The sequence below is a fragment of the Pipra filicauda genome, unplaced genomic scaffold, assembly GCF_003945595.2.
Source record: "Pipra filicauda isolate LSUMZ 115617 unplaced genomic scaffold, ASM394559v2 scaffold103_size3290846_pilon, whole genome shotgun sequence".
In the NCBI taxonomy this organism is placed as follows: domain Eukaryota; kingdom Metazoa; phylum Chordata; class Aves; order Passeriformes; family Pipridae; genus Pipra; species Pipra filicauda.
Window position 1 is genome coordinate 484,729 of NW_024103474.1, and position 20,518 is coordinate 505,246.

General features: G+C 36.2%; 2 protein-coding genes across 2 annotated transcripts in view; one reads left to right on the forward strand and one right to left on the reverse strand.

Moving 5' to 3' along the window:
• Positions 1-20,518, reverse strand: part of CACNA2D3 (calcium voltage-gated channel auxiliary subunit alpha2delta 3) — a 407,078-nt gene that overhangs the window by 59,708 nt on the left and 326,852 nt on the right. Inside the window, exons 26-27 of the mRNA XM_027728083.2 lie at positions 19,320-19,441; positions 18,663-18,743 (exon numbers count right to left, since the gene is read on the reverse strand). Coding sequence (XP_027583884.1) covers positions 18,663-18,743; positions 19,320-19,441 — 203 coding nt within the window. The remainder of the gene's footprint in view (positions 1-18,662; positions 18,744-19,319; positions 19,442-20,518) is intronic.
• Positions 2,984-8,132, forward strand: LRTM1 (leucine rich repeats and transmembrane domains 1). Its single transcript, XM_027729606.1, has 3 exons — positions 2,984-2,990; positions 4,426-5,022; positions 7,699-8,132. The coding sequence occupies exons 1-3, from the start codon at positions 2,984-2,986 to the stop codon at positions 8,130-8,132; spliced, it is 1,038 nt and encodes a 345-aa protein (XP_027585407.1).

Sequence of the window (20,518 nt, forward strand, 5' to 3'; positions counted from 1 at the left end):
GCAACAAAGAGTTTGCTGGCAAAGCAAAGACAGAACTGCCCCCACCAGCCAACAGGGATCAGATATTAGTTCATCGCTGTCTCGCTCTGCAATGGGAAACATACCTTGCTACAACAAGGCACAAGCTAATTTAAGAAGTTACAATAACACAGTTGCTGCACCACATCAGACAACTGAAAAGAATCCTGCTGGTGGTTCAAAAGGCCAGAAGTAGAGCACATTTCATGGTTATTCTGTTGCTGGCAAGTCTCTACCTGTGACACAGCTATAATTTTCACCACATCAGACTTCTCCGTCACAACCAAAGTATTATTGCTAATAAATGGGAATAGGACGTGGATTATAGGTTGGGGAAATTTCTGTTTACAAAACATGTGCATTCAGAGTTCTCAATACAAGGAAAAAATAGCCACATCTACATGAAAAGCAAATTGACAGATTTAATCATATGTTTCCAAATCTGAACCCAGTATGAAGATTTTCAAAAAAGTAATAACTTCTTATACCACGATTTTGAGTAAACAAAACAACCTCTGCATTATTGCTGGAACTGAACCTCCCACAGTGCTTAACTTTCAGTGACCTTATCCTATGAAGAACTCTTTAATATGGCACATGCTAAAAATAATACAATTTTATTTGCAAAGATTTACCTAAAATAGGAGAGGCAGTTAAGAGACATTCTTTAAGCTCACTGTTAGATGAAATATACTACTGTGGGAGCTTGTAAACCCACCTGGTCAGGAAACATTAGTTAAGATTGAAAAATAACTTAAAAAATAAACCCTTTGAATTAATGAGTCAAATAAAATTTCATATACCAAAGGGAATTTAAAAGTATGAATTAGTCTTATCAGACTAGGAAAAAAAGAACATAATAGTTAGTACTTCCTGCAACATAATCAAAAGTCATGAAAAGAGATGTCACTGATACAAGGGATGAGTTATTCCAAGAGAGAGGGGTGTCATCTCAAGCAACAAGTACCTGACCTAACTTTGTTATTTGAAAGAGTATTCATAGCTAGCAAGGCTACAACTTCTAAGGACATTGATATTTTATAATAGTCCTTTTTACATTTAGTTCTGTCTTTGCTAAAATGATTCACTGGTACTATTTAAGACAAGTCTGTTAACATGTTTGTTAGAAAAGCTTTTTACATTAACCTGACATTATTTAAAGTATGGTACAGATGATCTTCAAGCATCTTTCCCTCTCTCTTTGTAAAGTTGGGGTTAATCAGTATGACTGTGATACCAGGTTATCTACATCTACAGTATTCCTCTGCACTGAATCTCAGCCTTTATCCTGTATCACGATGATGTGTCATTCATCAAGAGTGTCAAGGGTAGTAATGGTCTGCCACTCACAGCAGTAATCCTGGGATCCTCAAGATGAACAATCATGTTTACTTTATAGAATGCCAGTTTTTCCATGTTCTCCTTCACTGCTCTTTGGGTCTCTTGACTGGTGTCAGAAACAATTCAGCAAAGCATACAATAATAACAGTCACAGCTTTCCCTTGTGAACGAGGGTGCCAGAGAGCTACACACAAACCTTTGGTAACTAAAAGGGAGCTGTGGAGAAGAGGGGGTTACTTTCTTCACAAGGATGCATAGTGACAGGACAAGAGGTGAGGGACACAAGCTGCTCCAAGGAAACCTCTAACTGGATGCAAGACAAAATTATTAATGCTGAGGACAAGTACACATTGGAGTAGGTTGCATACAACTGGCCTAGTAAATATCCAAGTCACAGCTTGACAGGACCCCGGATAACCTCTGGTAAAGACCAGATGCGTTAAGCAGCAGTTTGGACCTTCTGATCTGACTTTTCTATAATTCCTTCCATAGCGTTGCTTACAGCATATAAATTTTGCCCTAGAAAGTAAGCTTTGTGTGATCTTTTCAAAAGGACCTAAAGCAGAATTTGTATCCAAGAAAGCTATGTTACATTTAAGAATAGGTCTGAAAGCTTTTGATTGAAAAACTTCCCTCTCCATAGGTCAACTAACAGATGGAGTGACCATATGGCCTGGAAAGACTTAATTATATACCAGATCTCTCATTCCTTTCAACACCTTTGAGTTCCTTCATAGTCACAAGTCATTTATCCTTTTATTGCTGTAGATGGCACAGCATGAATGAGTTATACTGAAGAAATAACAAAGAGACAAGTCAAGGCACCACATGAACACACAAAGCACAATTTTAAGTATCATCTGTTGCTTCTTTCCAATATCTTGGAAAATAAATTTAATATTCTTGGTGACTATAGCAGTGTGTGTGCCATTTTTACAGAAGGAGCCACCAGTTCTGCATTCCCATGCAATAAAATCCTGTCAGCACAACTAATGGATGTCAGATGAATAAGCTTAAAAGAGCAAACAAGGGCACTGTCAAAACTGTGTCATCAATCCACAGGTCTATTCCTAGTGATATTATACACTCCAGTGCCTCCAGTAACAGCCCAGGATAATCAGAATCCATATTCAGAGTCATCTGATCTTGCAAAAATTGACATAGCATAGCTAATAATCCACCAGAATTCAGAAAGCATACTGGATATTAGAAGGCAGCTTTATTTTTGTGCTTTGCATTTGATGCAGATTAAATAAATTGAAAAGGCAAGGCTATCAGGTCATTATTTGTATGTTACAGCTGTCCAGTTAGAGTTGGGCAGACACTCTTTGCATGGCTTGTTGACTGATTAAGGCAGAGTAAGTCTCTGAGAATCATAAAAGCCGGGGTGGCGGGGATGGGGTGGAAGACTGTGATAAAGAAAAGAATAAGGGCTGATGGAGTAACTGACTGGAAGTAATTGCACTTCCACACAAGCCAGAGATATCACCTAAAAAAACCCACGGAAAGGAAACTGGATGAGCACGTGACAGATTTGAAGTGGGAATCAGGACAGCGTTTGTTACTGTTCGACATCAGAAATCTGGACAGAATCCTCTGCCAGGGGAAGAGCAAGCAAAGCGGAATGAAAGGTGAGATACTGAAGCATTCGGATTAATAATGTAATTTTTCTCTTCTCTAAGCATTTCATTGCTAAGCAAGTGTTTATTTTAACTCTACACTGGATGCTGTGTCTGTTTCCAAAGCCAACTGTTGCAGAACAGTGTAATGAACTGAAAGCATTGCTTACCTTGCTTGCAGGAATGCTGAATTCTTTCAAATGAATTCCACAATGAAGAATTCAGTATTGCAGAAGATCATGTATAATTTTAATGTAAATACAATTTTGAGTGAAAATTAGTGACTAGTTTGTGCCTTAAACTGTAGTCTCAAAATAAAACTTTCATTTATACATTTATCATATTTCATACTATAATAATACACTGTTATTCCACTAATATGATATTCCCTGACAGTAATTAAGGTTTTATCTCTCTAAGTCAATAAGCAGTAAGTCCGTTAATTTCCAGAGGTTTCAAGTGGCAACAAACTAAAATGTTTTGCATTTTGAAATAATAAATAGTAAAAGCTATTTGAGGAATCTCAAAACCAATGTTGCAAACAGATTTATCATTCTGGCTTTCCCTAGTCAAATAAAATCTAATTATTCAACACCATCTGATTCTTGTTTAAAAAAAAAATCATGCTGTGTACATGAACATAGCTTTAAGTGGCACCTTGTTTTCAAAGTTAAGATCATTAGGAAGATATAAAAGGTAAAAACTATTGTTTTTTTCAGTTAAAGCAACCTGAATATCAGAGAGCAGCAGATACTTATAGATACTAAATACTATGAAGTACTCCTGTCAACTCATTTATCTTTTTAAAAGCTTGTTGACAAATGTCTGTTGGTTGTTTAGAAACCTGTGCCTGTAGGAAGTACAGCTGGTATTCAGATAAGGGAATTTAAGCAAAAAGCATAAACACAGATATTTTAAAGAACAAACTTACAGAATCTGGATTGCTGGAAAAGTACTGTTAATTGCTTTTATAGCAATGTCTTTGAAGCTTGTTATTTTTTTGATGTTACATTGACTTAATTCTTTTAGGCAGTAAGATTGTAAAACCAAAGAAAAATACAAGTTCTACATGTAATTCTTCTGACACAAGATGCCTTAAATTTGTTACTACCGCAGAGAGACATTTCAGTTCAATAATTTTAGAAACTCTGTAACATTCCCTTCGAACATCAGCGCTCTACTGATGGCAAATACTCCTGAAAACCATTTGTACTTAAGATAAAGCCATTGTTTCATTTTAAGACTATGGGAGCACTAACTTCATTCTGCATTATAAAAGTACTTCAATACTACTGCAATTTACTCGTGTATTGGCAAAGAAACACGCTCTTTAAGCTAAATTAATGTTTATTATGGAACTGTATATCTTCTGGTCATGTTTATGACCCGTATATTGCCAAAAGACAAACACTTTAAACTCATTTTAAATCTTTCACATTTGATACAGGCAACTGGCTTTTCGTTTTGAGTGTCATCTTGTTAACACATGCAGCTCATGGATGCCCTGACAAATGCCTGTGCCATACAGCTTCGAAGACTGCAGACTGCAAGAACAGAGGATTTACTGAAATCCCTCCTCGTTTACCTCCTGAAATTCAGATACTACAGTTGCAGAATAACCGCATCTGGAGAATCAACCAAAATGCATTCACTGGAATGCCGCTGCTCAAAATCTTAGACTTGTCTAACAATTCTCTCTCAAGTGTGGCACCTGGTGCTTTCCAGAAATTACGGTACCTGCAGGTTCTAAACCTAACCAGAAATTTGATTCATTATATAGAAAACAAGACTTTCAGTTTCCTCCCACACCTAAAAGAACTGGACTTGTCGTCCAACAGCATTATACGTTTGCCCGAGACTTTTGGAAACAGCACGGGGAATATAACACTGCTCTCTTTGAAGCATAACAAACTTCAGAAAATGGAAAGAGTTCTGTTGGAGTCACTTCCAAATCTGAAAGTGGTTCTCTTCAAAGATAATCCCTGGCAATGTAATTGTAATGTCTTTGGCCTGAAACTGTGGCTGGAGAGTTTTCTATACAGAGGTAAGGAATTTTTCTCACTACATACAGTGCACATGAGAACATTTAACCAGCATCTAATTGATCTTCAGTACCATGGCTTACCAATTTACCCCACACCTTAAATCACTCCCTCAAATAAACACACTAAAATATATCCTTATGCATGGGTCAGAATATAAGTGCTTTCACAAATACAGGTGGCAAACTAGAATCAGGGTAGAACTTCATATTAGCACACAGAGAAAGAGAGAAAGTACACCCACACAACCATACAGTGTGTACAGATATGTTCTGCAAACGTGCAGTGTGTGCATGCATTTAGATCCATATCTTTATGTATAACAAATATACTCGTGCACATACATTTGCTTTAATTCTACCAATATATTTTTGCTAGAAACTAACCTACTGTTTAAAAGCTTTTTAGTTGTTGCATAATGGTAAACATCAAGACAGATATCAGTGCCAATTAAACTCTGGAGAACTCAGGATTCTAGTTCCTCTATCAATTATCACTTAGTAGTTCTATAATATTGTAAGAATACCTAGTGTTGCTCCTTAATTTTTTGCTAACTAGAAGAGGTACTAAATTCGTTGGCAATTTCCTGACAGAAATGTGTAATGGTATCACATAGGGAAAAGTGAATTTTATAAATAGAAGCAGTCATATTTTGCTCGCACCTGCTTTTAAATATATTCATGAGTTATGCTGTAAAAAAGATAATATGATTTAATTCTAAAGGAATTAAGTATTAAAAGAAAGTAATTTATTTCTTCCAGGAGGTATGTTCAGACTGAGAATTCAGAACAGCAGGGCAATTTTCTTTTTTTCTAAATGAGGCTTTGAGGCTTGCATGTGACCAAACTGCTGATTACCTGTCTGTACATGGAAGTGACACGGAGCAGGTTGCAACACTGCATATATGAAAGTGGTCCATGTGGCCTGTGACTGAATGGAATACCATTTTCAGGGATCAGAACTCTACAGGCCAACTGGAAAACTGTACTGGCTGTGCATTGACAAAATTAATACTGGAGTAATCTTTGGATGAGGTAAATTCACTGCCATAAGCAACCTTCCAGAAAAGAGAAAAGGCTAAACTCCTCTAAGTGTTAAAATCTTAATGTTTTTGATTGGTAAAATATTACATTATCGCAGGGATTTATTTTTATTATGCTGGAACTATTCCCTACAAAAGAATTCAGCAGGGGTTGACTTCTCTGTGCAGAAGAATGTAATGATCCAAGATAAACATATCAGATTATCTTAATTACTCTGCAAGCAGCATAAATAATAATAAACTTATTTCAAAAACCAGTGTTGTTTAGAAATTCAGTGATGCCCTTCCATCTTTCTGAACACTGACAGATTAATTAAATTCAGTGACATGGAACTTACAAATTCATTTTATCAACAAGTTTTAAAGGAAGCCCAGTTTTAAAGACTTGCAGTTGCAGGATTTGGACTATTTATCTATATCCACACTCAAACTAGCACGTTGGAGGTATCTAGAACCATGTTTTGGTTTGGCTATTAAAGGTCAAGAGACCTGCTACGCTCAGATCTGCCTTGGAATATTACCAATATTTGTGGAGCAGTCTCCAGATTTCAGTTTGGGTCCATCTGTGTTCTCTACTTTCTCAAAGTCTTTTCAGGATGAAAATTTCTATGCCTGGCTTTAGCTGGAAGGTGCATTGTTTGGATAGAGAACAGAAAGAAAATTCAGTTAATTTGATCAGTTAATTTTAAAAAATATGCAAACATTGTTTTTGGCTTTGTGGACTCCTTGACCCACTACACTTCTAAAGCCACGTGTATTGATCAATTAGAGACCTGAGACCCACACGCCACATGCTGAGGAACAACTGTGTGATTGACCAGGACTGTGGCTTCCTACTTCACTGCCCATTATACTAAAAACATCCTCTGGGAGAGAGTGGAAGCTGGCTCTAAGCAATCATGAAATTTAACATTTGAGCAGGGTAATAGGTTGATTAATCTTAACTCATTATATCTCTGTACATTTTCCTACCACGAGTCTTGCTTCAAAAAATTTCTCATGTATCCATACAACCTACTGAACTTTCTCTTTGCCTTGTTATGGTTAGCATATGATGTCAGAACAATGACTATTTCAATCAAGTGGGAAATAATTTCTAAATATACTGTTTCCATTTCTCTCTATAAAAAGAAACAATGGCTTGAATTTCAGTGAGCCGAATTTGCTGTTAACAACACCTCTTTGTTTTCTTTTATGACTTAGTTCTTAATTTTCTACCACTATTGGTTTTTTTTTCACTTTTACACCCATAAAATCACAGATAATTCCTGATTAACTGCTTCTTGAAAATATTCTCTTATATGAGTGTTAAAGTAATCTCACCATTGACCAAACTGAAAAATGCTGAGGAACAACTGTGTGATTGACCAGGACTGTGGCTTCCTACTTCACTGCCCATTATACTAAAAACATCCTCTGGAAGAGAGTGGAAGCTGGTTCTAAGCAATCATGAAATTTAACATTTGAGCAGGGTAACAGGTCTTTAAAATATAGTTACAAATCTTTAAAAGTACGAAATCGAAGCTGATAACAAATTTACTTCAGGTTTCTGTTATTTTTACCTTAAGATAATTCAGAAACCATCAAATCTTAACATCATAATTAATTCCATTTGGGGTTTCTTTTTTTTTTCCAGGAGGAATAAGCGACGGCATCGTCTGCGCGGCGCCGGGGATTCGGAAGGGAAAGGACCTCCTCAAGGTTCCCTACGAGCTGTTCGGGGCGTGCCCCCTAAGGACGGCTCATGCCCACCTGGCCAGCACTCACCACCACAGCTGGGAGCACCGCAGCTCCCCGAAGCACGGCCCCCACGGCGAGCACGGCGACAGCGGCCGCGCCGGCTGCGAGCCCAAAGCCAAGGCGAGGCCGGTGAGCCTGCGCCACGCCATCGCCACCGTCGTCATCACCGGCGTTGTCTGCGGGATTGTGTGTCTGATGATGCTGGCAGCTGCTGTTTATGGCTGTGCTTACGCTGCAATCACCGCCAAATACCACAAAGAACATTTGGCCCCGGTCAGACAGCACGGGACTCCAGAGGAAAAAGAGCCATTTGATAGCTCGTTGGCTTGAGTTACTTCTGTCTTTGGTTTCTTGAAAATAAAGCCCTCGCTTCAGCTAAAAAGCCTGGAGTCTAAACAGGATTGATTTAATAGTAATCGCTGGGGTTTTTTCATTTTTTTTCCCCAATACTTTTTTATAAGGTAAACATATATATTCCTTGGAATACCTGCTAATACTTCATATAAAACAATGTAAGTTTATCTATATTTTGTGTATGTATATTCTGAAGCCACTATTTAAGGCCAAATCTTCATTTGCGAAGCCCAGCCATGACTGACTGACTGATGATTTAAGGCCAAGCATTTGAGGTAATGAAATCTTGATATAGGCACTTTAAAATATTCATTTAAGGCCAAGTGTTTGAGGTAACAAAATCTTGATATAGGCACTTTAAAGTATTCCACTATCCTTTGCTAGCTCTTGATGCAGTATTAGACCAAGATACAACTTGTGGGGCAGCTACAGTCAGTGCCCAACAGGAATGACCCTTCTGCAAGGGAAAATAGAAAATAGCTACAAATTACTATCTTTTTTAAGATCTGTACAACTGACAATCAGTTTTCAAACCAGCCAGTCTGTACACTGGCACTGATAATGTAAACGTGTTAAAAGCATTTCCAAAAACGTGTTTTCAACCTTCCAATCTGCCCTAGAAGGCCACAATTAAACATAACATCCATCACCTAACCTAGAAAATAGGAAGTACCTTGTTAACTATCACATATAATTTCCGAATTACTTAGAATTAAAGAGAGCTGAGAAAATTCTGAAGAAAGAAGAAAGCTTTGCATGCAAGCACTGAAAGGAGTACACGGATATGAGGAGACTACCTGATATCCTGCTGGCATATGTGCTTGCTACAGACATTTCTGATGTTATTCCCAAATCCACACACAAGCATTCCATTTTGCAAATACCATGAGTGCAGATGCAGCCCCCCATCACAGTGCTGCCCTTCATTATGAGGACAATATAGTTGCATGTTTACATGTTCTTTTTCACAGAGAGAACATTCAGCTGAATTCACTCAAGGGTCCACCTTCACTCTCTGCAGAACTGTTTTGCCATCAGAGGAAATTGGAGCCAAAGCCATTTGAATAATAGAGGTTTAGAACTGAAAGAATATTTTGAATGTGCAGAAGCATTTTTTTAATAATTCTTGGAAATTATTCTAAGGCAACCAACACAGATCAGCAGCTCCATTTACCTTTTCCAAGACAAGATAAAACACATTTCAGGCTATTCATGACAGATGTCTAATGTGTTTCTAACTCTCTCCAATGACAGGGATAAAGACCTCCCTAGGAAGCTAATGCAGAAATCAAGAATGTTTACAATCTTGAGGAAAATGTCCAAGTAACAGTCTGTAACAAGGGCAAAGGGACGCTGTGTCATGGCATTCAGAGCCCTGCTCTGTCCTTCCAACAGATGGATTCCAAGATGAAGCTCTGTAGCTGTTCTAATAACAGCCTGAACTGAGTAATGGGCTGTATGGCAGGAGTCATGTAACCCTTGCTCTTATCTACTTAGTAATAATTGCAACCTAAATATTAAAGCTCATTCCTGCATCTGTAGTTACTTTCATGTCCAGAGAAAATTAAGCATCTCAGGCTTAATCTAAATCTAGCAGGCATTGAAAACAATCAATTACTGTCTCTTCTTTTTTTTTCTTTTCTTTTTTTTTTTTTTTAACTGCTAAGTACTTCATATTATTATTAGGCTCTGCTCATTCTTCTCTGTCCTGAACTAAATAAACCAAGCTGTTTCAAATTTTTCCTGCAAGGCCATATTCTCTAAACTTTTTTTTCTTCCCTGCATTCCCTGAAACCTTTTCAGTTTTTCTACATTTAGTTTAAAATGTGGTAGCCTACATTGGGCACATTGCTTCAGCTGAGACATCATCAGCACAAGATTTTTAGAATATTTACATTTTTTATAATATCTTAATATTCAGAATATTTGTATTCAGGGTTTTTGATCTCTTGAAATTTGCTTTTTTTCCTTCTAAATATTTGGTAAAGCCTAATGAATAATCTACTTTCAGAGCTAAGACATTTAAATATACAAATCTACATTTTCTATTCTTTTATCCATTTATTGACATAATATTTTACAAAGCAAAACACAGCTTTTCAGATAGAGAAGACTGAAGTAAGGCAGTATTGGATCTTATTGCCCATGGCCCAATGAGTTTGGAGCCATGCCAAATCAGTGCTTTTCTACAGTGACAACCTAAAATGAGCACACTTGCAGTCAAACTGCAGATTCTAAGATGAAAGTTAATAAACTTCTGACTGCCAGAGAGGTTTCACCCACAGTGTTTCTAAAGGCTCAGACACAGCAATGCAGCTTCCAGCAAAAACCAGTTCACATTTCTGATAGTTTTAAGCAAAGGAAAAACAAGAATTGACTTGCTATCTCCTAGTCAGGAATAACCCAGAACATCTTCCTAGTCCTTAAAAAGAGAGTCCTATCACCAAAAACCTTTCAGGTTTTCCTTTATGTAAGATCATTCATTTAAAAAAACCCAAAAAAACCAAAAAAACAAACAACAAAACCCCCCCAAATAACAAAGAGTTAAAGATGAGGAAGAGGCAATGAAGGGTGCAACATTTGAAGAAACTCATTCCAAGTCACACTAAAGATATTTCGGGGATTTCACGCACACACATGGCTGTAAATTGATGTGGAGTTCTGCCAGAAAGCAAAGTACTTCATATTTCCATCAGTTCCCTCTGCTATAGGGATAGAGCAAACCAATCCATGTAAAATCTGATTCCATACTTTCTAACACACTGTTTGCTAGAGGAAAAAAAAAAACAAACAACAAAACAAAAAACAACAACCCAACAAAAATCCCAGGGAAATTTTTCATTTAAGTTTTGTAAGACTATATATGATATTTACAAAAGGGTTTGCAGTTAAAAAATTCCAGTTATTTCTGATGATAAGCTAATAACAAACATGGAGCAGAGAAAAGTATTGATTCAATTGCTTAAAGTAATAAAGGTAAAATTATTTATTTTTTGGTAAACAGAATGTTTGACTACTTATAAACAAAGATAAAAGCCACCATTTATTGTCTATAAAAATTATTGACTACAACAAGTGGAAGACTGAATCTAGGGATTCCCCATAGAACTGCCCTTGATTTGTAAAGCTTAGCAATGGACATCTGCCACTGAAATAATTTGTCTGCACAGATTTATTTTTCAGATAAAGGTTCCCCAGAAAGCTTTATTGTTCTTCCAGCAATCTCGTGAGAGTATTATAGTAAGCACAGTAATTTTTTCTAATCTCTGTGAAAAACACTCTTCCCCCTCAAAGTCAACAAAATATCAGGACACACTACTCTGCAAGGCATTTGAAAAGACAGAGAAAGCACACATACTGTTGTATTCCTGTCCTTCATAAAAGGTTCACTATATTGCTTTGTTTCCAGAAAAAGAGACTTTCTAAAATTTCATTTCAGAACAGAAATTAAAAACTACAATAGAACAATGTTCTTCACAGAAAATGACCTACTATAGGTCATTTATTTATATTTCTAGAGACTATATCTATATAGAAATACTCAAAGCTTAAACTAAAGCATACTTGCTTGCGATATTTGTCTTCCCATTCAGAGCTTCAAAAAAGTCAAGCAAAATTCAGCTTCATTATTCTCTAGAAATGCAATGTCCAAACAAACTCTGGATCCCTCTTTTTGAACATCAAAGTAGCACATTTAGTGACACTATTCATGGCTTATCTATCATTAACAACATGAACAGGAAAATACCAAGTATTACCTAATAACCATCTATCTTTGCTGCCCAGGAGACAAGGACACACAGGTTTTAATTAAGCATCCAGAAAGGATGCCTGCTTTTAAAGCTTTGGTCTTTGAACTCTGCCAAAGTTGGCATAGTAATAACAATCATAAGAGAGTCTTGGTATGTCCTGAGCTCACATCACCTGGAAAGCAACTGTTTCCCCCCAGATAAGGGGGAAACACGCAGCATCAGTCACAGTAAGCCACAAGAGGGGAGAAGGAGTAGAAAACCAATAATAAACAAACCAACAACTACATATTTCATACCTATCTCCAAGGAAAGCTGTGGTTTCTCTCTCGTGCTGATTGCAGAGGGATGCCCCCATGTTTTAGGGCTATGTACACTGCGTGTTCAACTTTTTTTGCATAAGGCTTCATCCTCATTTCGAGATACAACACATGAGAAAACACTGTTAATATTTGGAAATATAGTCTACTGGGGGAAATAGTCAATCCCAGTACTTAAACTGGTAGTAATGCAAACATATTTATGTGATTGCAGCTTCATACTTGCACAGCATTACTTGAAGTTTTCCAAAGGACCCAGCAGCTCATCTGCTGCACTGTTCTGCAATCAGGGATTTATTTTGTTGGCATCAGAATTATTTAGCAAAATGCCCCTAGAATCTCAATGCTATTAGATCACAAGGATCTTCCTCGTCCACAAATTACATAGTACTAAAACCCAACCAACCAACCAAAAAATCCCAAAAGCAAAGCAGAAGTGCAGAAGCAAAGAGCAGGTGCCACTACACATGGTGGGATACTGTTCTAATTCATCTGTCAGAGTCCTGGATTCTCTAAGAGCAAGTGGTGAGGGAAGTCCTAGAATTAGATAGAGGTTAAATTCTCAAGTTAACACTAGCAGAGAACTATCTTTAAACCCCCCGTTATCCAGCTATTCCACACACTAATTCTGTGTGGTGAAGTGAAATTGAGAACAAATGGAAATGAATGCAAATGTGTGAAGGGTTATGACTATGTTAGCTAACTTCAGGTTCTCTCTCTCCACACATTACCTGCAAACCATCTTTCCCAAGTAATGGCTCCCAACCTAAGCCTGCAAGTTCTTTAATTTAGACTATACAAATACACATCTCAGTTTTCCTAAAACTGAAAACATTACTAATATTAGATTTGTGAACACAAAGATAATATTCAAAATGAACAAGAAATTCTGGAAAAACATAAAGTAGTGGTTTTCTACCAAAGCATGAAAAACATTTTGAGGGATTTGCTAAACATTACTGCTGAATATAATCTTCTGTGGCTTATAATGTGGAGTAAAGATTAAGTAAATCACTGTCTTGCCTGACAAGGAAAACATCTATTTTAGAATGCCTCAAAAATTTGGTTGGTGTGTCATTATGATGATATATTCATTTTCCCTTAGGCCTTCATACTAAAATGCAATTTTATAGATGGCATCATAAATTTTAAGGACTGTGTATGGCAGTGACATTTACTTGAATGTTCTTAATGATATACTAATACAAAAGCAATATATGTGAGAAAGAATAGAAAAAAAATTCCAAGCACTACAGAGCAGATGCATTTACTCTATTTGCCACTCTAACAACAGTAGATTTCACCATTTGTGAAACATTTACAGTGTCTGCCATTCCTAGAAATATCAACAGTTGAAACTACTTTTGATTAAGCAATTGGGAATCAGTTTTTCAATACATGTTCTAGGAACTTGTTAAAGGAGAGATGTACATTCAAACCCCATTTAAATTCACTCAAAAAACCCCTGAATGTAGTGTTGAGGTCACGTATATACAAATATTAACACATTAAAAAAAAAAAAGGGAACACAGGGTGAAGAGCAAAATTTTTGTGTCATAAAGTCACTGATTTTCAGATACAATGTGACCATTGTCCTCCATGAAATTATAAAAGAATCTTCCTTACTTAGAGCCTAGATCAGCAGAAGCCTCAGTTACTTGAAAACTGGTATATTCACAAATTTTCCTTTTAAATTGCTGTTCTGTAGAAGCTGATTTAAACAGGAAGAACAAAAACCTGAAGTGTGACCAGTCTCAATGAGACTGATTTGTACTTCAGAAGTAATATGAGACTTTGGATCTTTCCTGTTCTCAAGGCACAGCTTGAAATGTCTTAAACAGCAGGACCATTAGGATCACTTTCCACTAGCCAGAATAGAGGCATTCAAAATTGAGTGCCAATTTTAACAAATCAGTGATGGAATTAAATCATTACCATCTTCCTTAGCTTATGGATAGGAAAAAAAAAGGAGGACTTAAATATTCAAGTTGTGTCATTTGAAATACCTGAGGGCTTTTAGCATCCTGACTAGGAATATTTAACATGGAATAACTGAATTTTTTTGCCATAATAAAGTTGGGGTTTAAAGTTATATAAAAGAGAGAACAAATAAGGTGATGGATGAGGACACTGTAAAAAATCTCTCTCTAACCAGACTTTGGAGTAAAAACCTTGAATTTGTATATGGGCTGGTTATAAAAATAAGAGATCAACTTCGAGAAGTTAAATACTGGAAAGTTAGATACTGTATCCTGGCATTACTTGGAACAAGTTGTTTGGCAGAATAAAATATAATATTCCTTGTTTGCATAATAAGTATTTTTGGTAAAAGCATCTAAAATCAAACTTTCAGTGAACAGAGGAGGTTTTTCTTCAGTTTCGGTAACACCTCCCACATTTGACTACAATGACCTGTTCATTATATTTTAAATATATTTGAGTTCATATTTAAATATAAATTATATATCTATAAAATAACACTTAGGCATGATCTATGGTTTTAGCAGAAATCAATAGCAGGTGTTTCTTTTATTCTACTAAGCCATGAGTGCATATTTCTTTCCAAGAAATCCCTTACAAAACAAATCATTTCTATTAGTCTCACAGCATTAGTGTGGCAAAGAATAGGGAGCAACCCAACCTTTGGCAGCATCTACTATGGAATTAAAGGCACCTGCCATGCATTTAAGGACAGATTCCTTGCAACCTTCTGTCAGACACCCACATAGAGACAAGCCACTGTATAAAGTTATGAATCACGGGTGGTAGAAAGTATCTCTCATTTTTGTTTCAGCTTTTACTGCTTGGCAGCAGAAAATGTGACATCTGTGAGGAAAAAACTGGCCATCTTTAATCATTCTGAAATTAATAGATGTATTCTCTTGAAAAGACTACATAAAAAAGTATTACTATTATTCAACATGTTCATAAAGGGCAAAATCTAATCCTTGTGAGCCTGGCATTCTCACAAATCTTTTGGTAACTTTTGCCACAGAAGATTCTGAGAGCAGCTGATTTTCCAGCCACAACCTGTACGAGGAACGCAGCATAAAGAAGAAAAATAAACACACCAATCAAAAATCTTGCAATTATGAAGAAAACCAGATTTTTCTCTTCTGTCCAAACAGAAATTACTGCAATTGCTCTTTTTATGCAGCTTCAGCAGAGTAGAATGAGTCAGGGTAGATTCACAGAGCTATGGCAACGCTTGAATGCACGTCCCAGGCAATCACTGCTCTTTGATAGAAAATGACTGTAAACATGCCTGTACATAAGAAAAACATAGATTTCTTTTCTCCTCAGAATTCCACTGAATAAGAGAAATTTTCACATAGTGGGAGTAGTTTCATTTCTCACTAATTTAGCTACAGTGAACTTCTGTTAATATACTATTCTAGTTAGGGCTTGCTCGATTTCAGAAACTACAGGTCTCACGTATTGGTAAAGCTTTTTATGTTTTTAAAATGAACAAATTAAAATATTACTTGATTTTGACTGAAATACCACAGAAGAGCATGCATGCAAGGAGGACTCGGTGTTTTCTAATTTCAACTTTGATAATTAGGAAGTCCAACACAAAATTGATCATATAAAAAAAATTGGTAGAAAATAAATAGGTACTCTTTCATCGTACTTTGGTACCATAGAAACAAAACTTTTCTTGAATTCTACATTTTTAACAATTGGTGGCAAAAATAATAAAGCCCCAGCTGTTTTTCCTATCTAGTTACATTTAATATAACACACCCAGAGAGGGTGAGGCCTCTCCATGTGTGGAGACATTCAGGATCTGGCTGGACACAGTTCTGGTTAATCTGCTCTAGCTCAAGATTCTCTCAAATCTTACTCCACTAGGATTGGACTACATGATCTCAAGAGGTCAATTCCAACCTTAACAATTCATGTAAATAACTGGGCTGCACAAAAATAGGCACAAAAGGATTAAGGAAAATTGTGCTTAATTTCAGTTTTTCTAAGCAGCCCTGTATTAAACAAAAATGGACTATTTCTCCTCATCTCCTTCAAATTTTAAATTTCAAATGACTGTAAGGCTAAAGACTTTGCCTGTGTATGATTTAATCTTTCCTTCTTCTGAATAAGTGTCCAGAGTATTTTACTCAGCACTGCTATGGATGTTTCCAATGAGGCTTGAAATCCAGGTTCTGCTTGTTCAACGAAGAAAAGTTAAGAGGACTTGACAATTTTCATCAGACATTTTCTTCAGCATTCTTTAATAAATTTTTACCCTAAGAAGATTATGTCAGTGCTGTTATCTTTAATTAAACATACCAAGGGGATAATTTCCAGGTTTTCTGTGAACAGCAATGGCCTCTTTCAACAGGAAGGGCTTTTAAGGTCCTGTATTGTACTGCAGCTTTTGAACTAAAATGCATCTACAGGGAAATACTGTTATGAAGGTTCACTTACTTTCTCAACACTCCCAAAATCTCAGGAAAGAACCATTTTTTCAATTTTTAGAGCCTGCTTTGCACCATGATGACTCTTATTTGCTTGTTTCCATCCCCATATCTTGTTCAGAACTGTCTAGGTGAGTAGTATCTTTAGTAATTTATTTTTAAGGAATACTAATCTTGAAGGAATCTCATGAAATTTCAGGACTAGGAGTGGGTCATTCTCCTGTTTTTAGGTCATGCTGAGAAGAAAAAAAAAATCCCACCATCTTTTATTCTCTGTCACAATGTAACAGGGATATTTTGAAGATGCTTAAAATTTCAATGTAAACTTGAAATAGAAGACATGGTCATAGAAAACACTCAACTACAGTAGTTTTGACCATAAATGTGTTTAAATCTAAAAAAATCCCTGCATTCGGTGCTACTGTTACTTCCTCTCCAGCAACTAAATTGAGCTCTGTATAAACAGAAATATATATGATGCTACTACACTTATATATTAAAGCCTTATGTTCTCCTTCCACACTTTCTATAGAAATTGGCATTCATTTAAGTTAAAAAAAAATAAAATCACAATCTCAATTGCGAGAGGCAGGAGGGATTTTAAAAACAAATTACATGGTTTTTTTGCCAATAAGCAAACACATTCTGACAGGGAACTGGTATTAGTAGGTACAGATGGTGAAACAGCAGCAACACTCAATTTCTCTGTAGTAACAGTCTGCAGACTCACTGATTTTAGGATTTTCTGCCTATATTATAGAGTTGAATATTCACTACTTGCAATAAGCCTTAGTGTAGGTAGGAAAATAGAAGAAACTACAGATTTTGTACTAAGAAATTGTTTTGTTCCTTTTTTTGCCCCCTCATGGGCAGGTCTCACTCAGGTTTTCATTTTATAATAATGTTCTAGTTTCTCTCTGCCAGTTTTAAACTCTTGTAGTGATCTGTAATAAACAACATTCTGGCACAGCTTTATTTTCAGTCAAATCCCTCTAGGGAATAGAGTGATTTAACATTAAATGTGTATCCCATCCTGCTGCTTTCTGTAATCTACTCAGACCAAGTGGGGATAAGGAGTACTTACTTCACACAAATTAAAATGAGACGTTTTGGTCAAATTTGAACTCCAGTGGAGGTATTTGAAAATGTTACCCATAATCTTACTTTAGTCTCCCAAGTCTGGCTAATAAAAACTTCAAACTTCTCCCATTTACCACTGTTCCAGTTTCTGCCTCCAAATCCATTTTGCTTAAAACAGAATATTGTCACCCTTATAGCAAAACCTAAAACTTGAACTAGATGCTAGGTACTTTCTTAAAAGTTTTCTGAGAGAAAAAAAGTAGGACTGACAAGTCACATTTGTGATCTCCAAGTTAAAGAGGACAAGAATAATGCATACACTTGTTTGTCTCTGAATGGCTGTTGCTGGCTGAGTGATACTTTCATGGAAAAAGGTTTATACAGATCCAAAGAGGTCTTCCCACAAAAAAAACCCAACTGAAAACATGCAGCCATACAAGAGAGAAAGGAAAAATTATTCAAAGTAAATTCTTAAAAATGCTTCATACTGTAAACAAAACATCTAGCACACAGTTTCTAAAGTTTACAGAAGTAAAAAAAAACACTGACGAGCTTCAGATTGTAAATTCACCAATCTTATGTTTCATGACATTATGCATTTGTAGATATCACAGAATTTTTTTATATGCTTTAGCATTTAGAAGGTTTAAAGACCTTGTCTTTATCTTAGATAGAAAATACAAGACCCAAGCAATTTTTAATGTTCAATATTAAACAATTATTAGGGAAATGGAAGCAACACCTGCCTGTCTCTTTTACAATTAACTAAAAACCAAACAACCAAACCCAAAGCTTGTTGATGCAATATTAGAACTGGTTATATGTGATACCTTCTCAAATCATATTTCTACATTAAATATCTGCTAACCCAAAAAAGTGAGAAATGCTTTAACTGATTTTTTAAAAAATAACAAACCAAATAAACTACAACAATTGTACCTGCAACCACTGGAGATTTCCTGTCATCCAGAAGCTGAATAGCAGTACTGGCTGTCACTACATTGCTCTTGTTTGCAGTTTCTGCAGGGTTTATTAAAAAAAAAAAAGTAAAAATAATTGAAAAAACATATTGCAGAATGAGGCAACTGAGCTTTTTTCCCCTGGTTTGAAATAACAGTCCACATGGATTTAGTGCTCAGAAAATAAAGTAGTAAACATCATGTTCTATATGTATGCACAGAACATACAGGCACTGCCATTTTAAATTCCCCAGCATCCCACAACCAAGCTTAAAACACTGAAATGATTATCAGGTTTTGACTCTGCTAAAATGGCAACAAAGGTGACAACTTTTGGTTGGGCTTCTCATTAGTGTGAACATTTGTTCTGTTGGACTTGTCTTGCTTAAAATACCAGGCTGTAAGTTCAACCTGTGCAAATATTAAAAGCAAAGTGTTACACCACACCTTGGGGTTCCCCTTGGAGCCCTGTAAGAGATGCACCTGGACAAAGGGCCAGTAAAGTAGCTGCAGATTTCAATGCACATTTCAGATTAACACTGGAGATTAGCTACAGAGCCCACTCAGTACTGACATACTTGGAATCCTTTCAGCATCATATGTATCTCAGAATTTAGAGAATGACAAAATGACAGACCTGTGCTGAATGGGATTGAATACACAAAGCTCCCAGGTATTTGCTCAGCAGCTCTTCTGTACCAGAGTGGAAAATGGTCAGCATTAAAAATGTTCTCCTTATCTTCAGCTGTCAGGAAGTCTCTTGAGAAAAAAAGAGAGACAGAAAAGACTTGTTATTTGTTGCATGGCACACAGTAGTTTCTAGCTTTGAAAGACAATAAAAAAACAAAATGCAATTCTTAGGGAAAAGAAATGGTTTGGAACAATTCTTCTAATACCGTTCGTTCAACAAAAGGGTTAAATTTAGCCACTAATAAATATTTGTGACACACTTACAATCACTTTTGTTGTGAAAGATGGAAAAAGTACTGAAAAATAGTACCTCTAAGTACTACTAAAAACATTTTTACTGATGTGTACAAATAAAAATGTTTAGTCCAAAAGGCCTTTGTCTTTTAGCACAATGTAAGAACTGTGAACTATACAAGGTGGAAAATGCACTGGAGATTTGATAGTCTGTTGCCACTGGTATTTGCTCTTAAGTAGTGAAAAAAGAAATGATTTTACAGCCTACTTTCCAATTACTATGTAAGGGGTGGTAGTGGACAACTACATTATTCCTCAATAATTATTCCTCAATAAACAACTACTTTATTCCTCAATCATTTCAGGGAATGTTAACAGAGGAAAAGTTGTGTCAAGTGACAGGAGAAAGTATGGTGTCCACACAGCTGTTCTGGTTTGCTGTCTGACAGTAACAAATTGGAGTGCTATTGATCTCACCTGTCAGGCTACTTGAACTACAACAGCAATTGTGGTCAGATAAGCACCATATAATTTTATATTAAATAAATTAAATTATATTATCATAAATATCAAGTGCATATTTTCTTTTGCACGCATAATACCTCCATTAGATTACATCTTCTCCAAGCAAAATAGGAAACCCTCATTATGTAATGAGATCTCTTGATTACTCTTACACTCAGTCCACTTCTGCCACTTGGTTTTATTTCTACACTGAAAATGTTTTCCACAACAGTGATGCAAAATCTCTGGAAAAGCCTACAAGTACTTGTTTTTAGGTGGGGCAGTAAAAAAAAAAATCATCATCTGCAGGTGTAGTATTTTCATAATTCTACTCTGAAGAATAAAGATGTGAGGCTGGGAGCATGTGTGTGGAGAAAGTAAACACATGGGCTACTCGTGTAAAATAGT

Excerpts from the sequence above, each read along its gene's own strand:
- LRTM1 (XM_027729606.1), top strand. Across the intron at positions 5,023-7,698 it reads GGAGAGTTTTCTATACAGAG|GAGGAATAAGCGACGGCATC; the intron begins GTAAGGAATTTT and ends TTTTTTTTCCAG.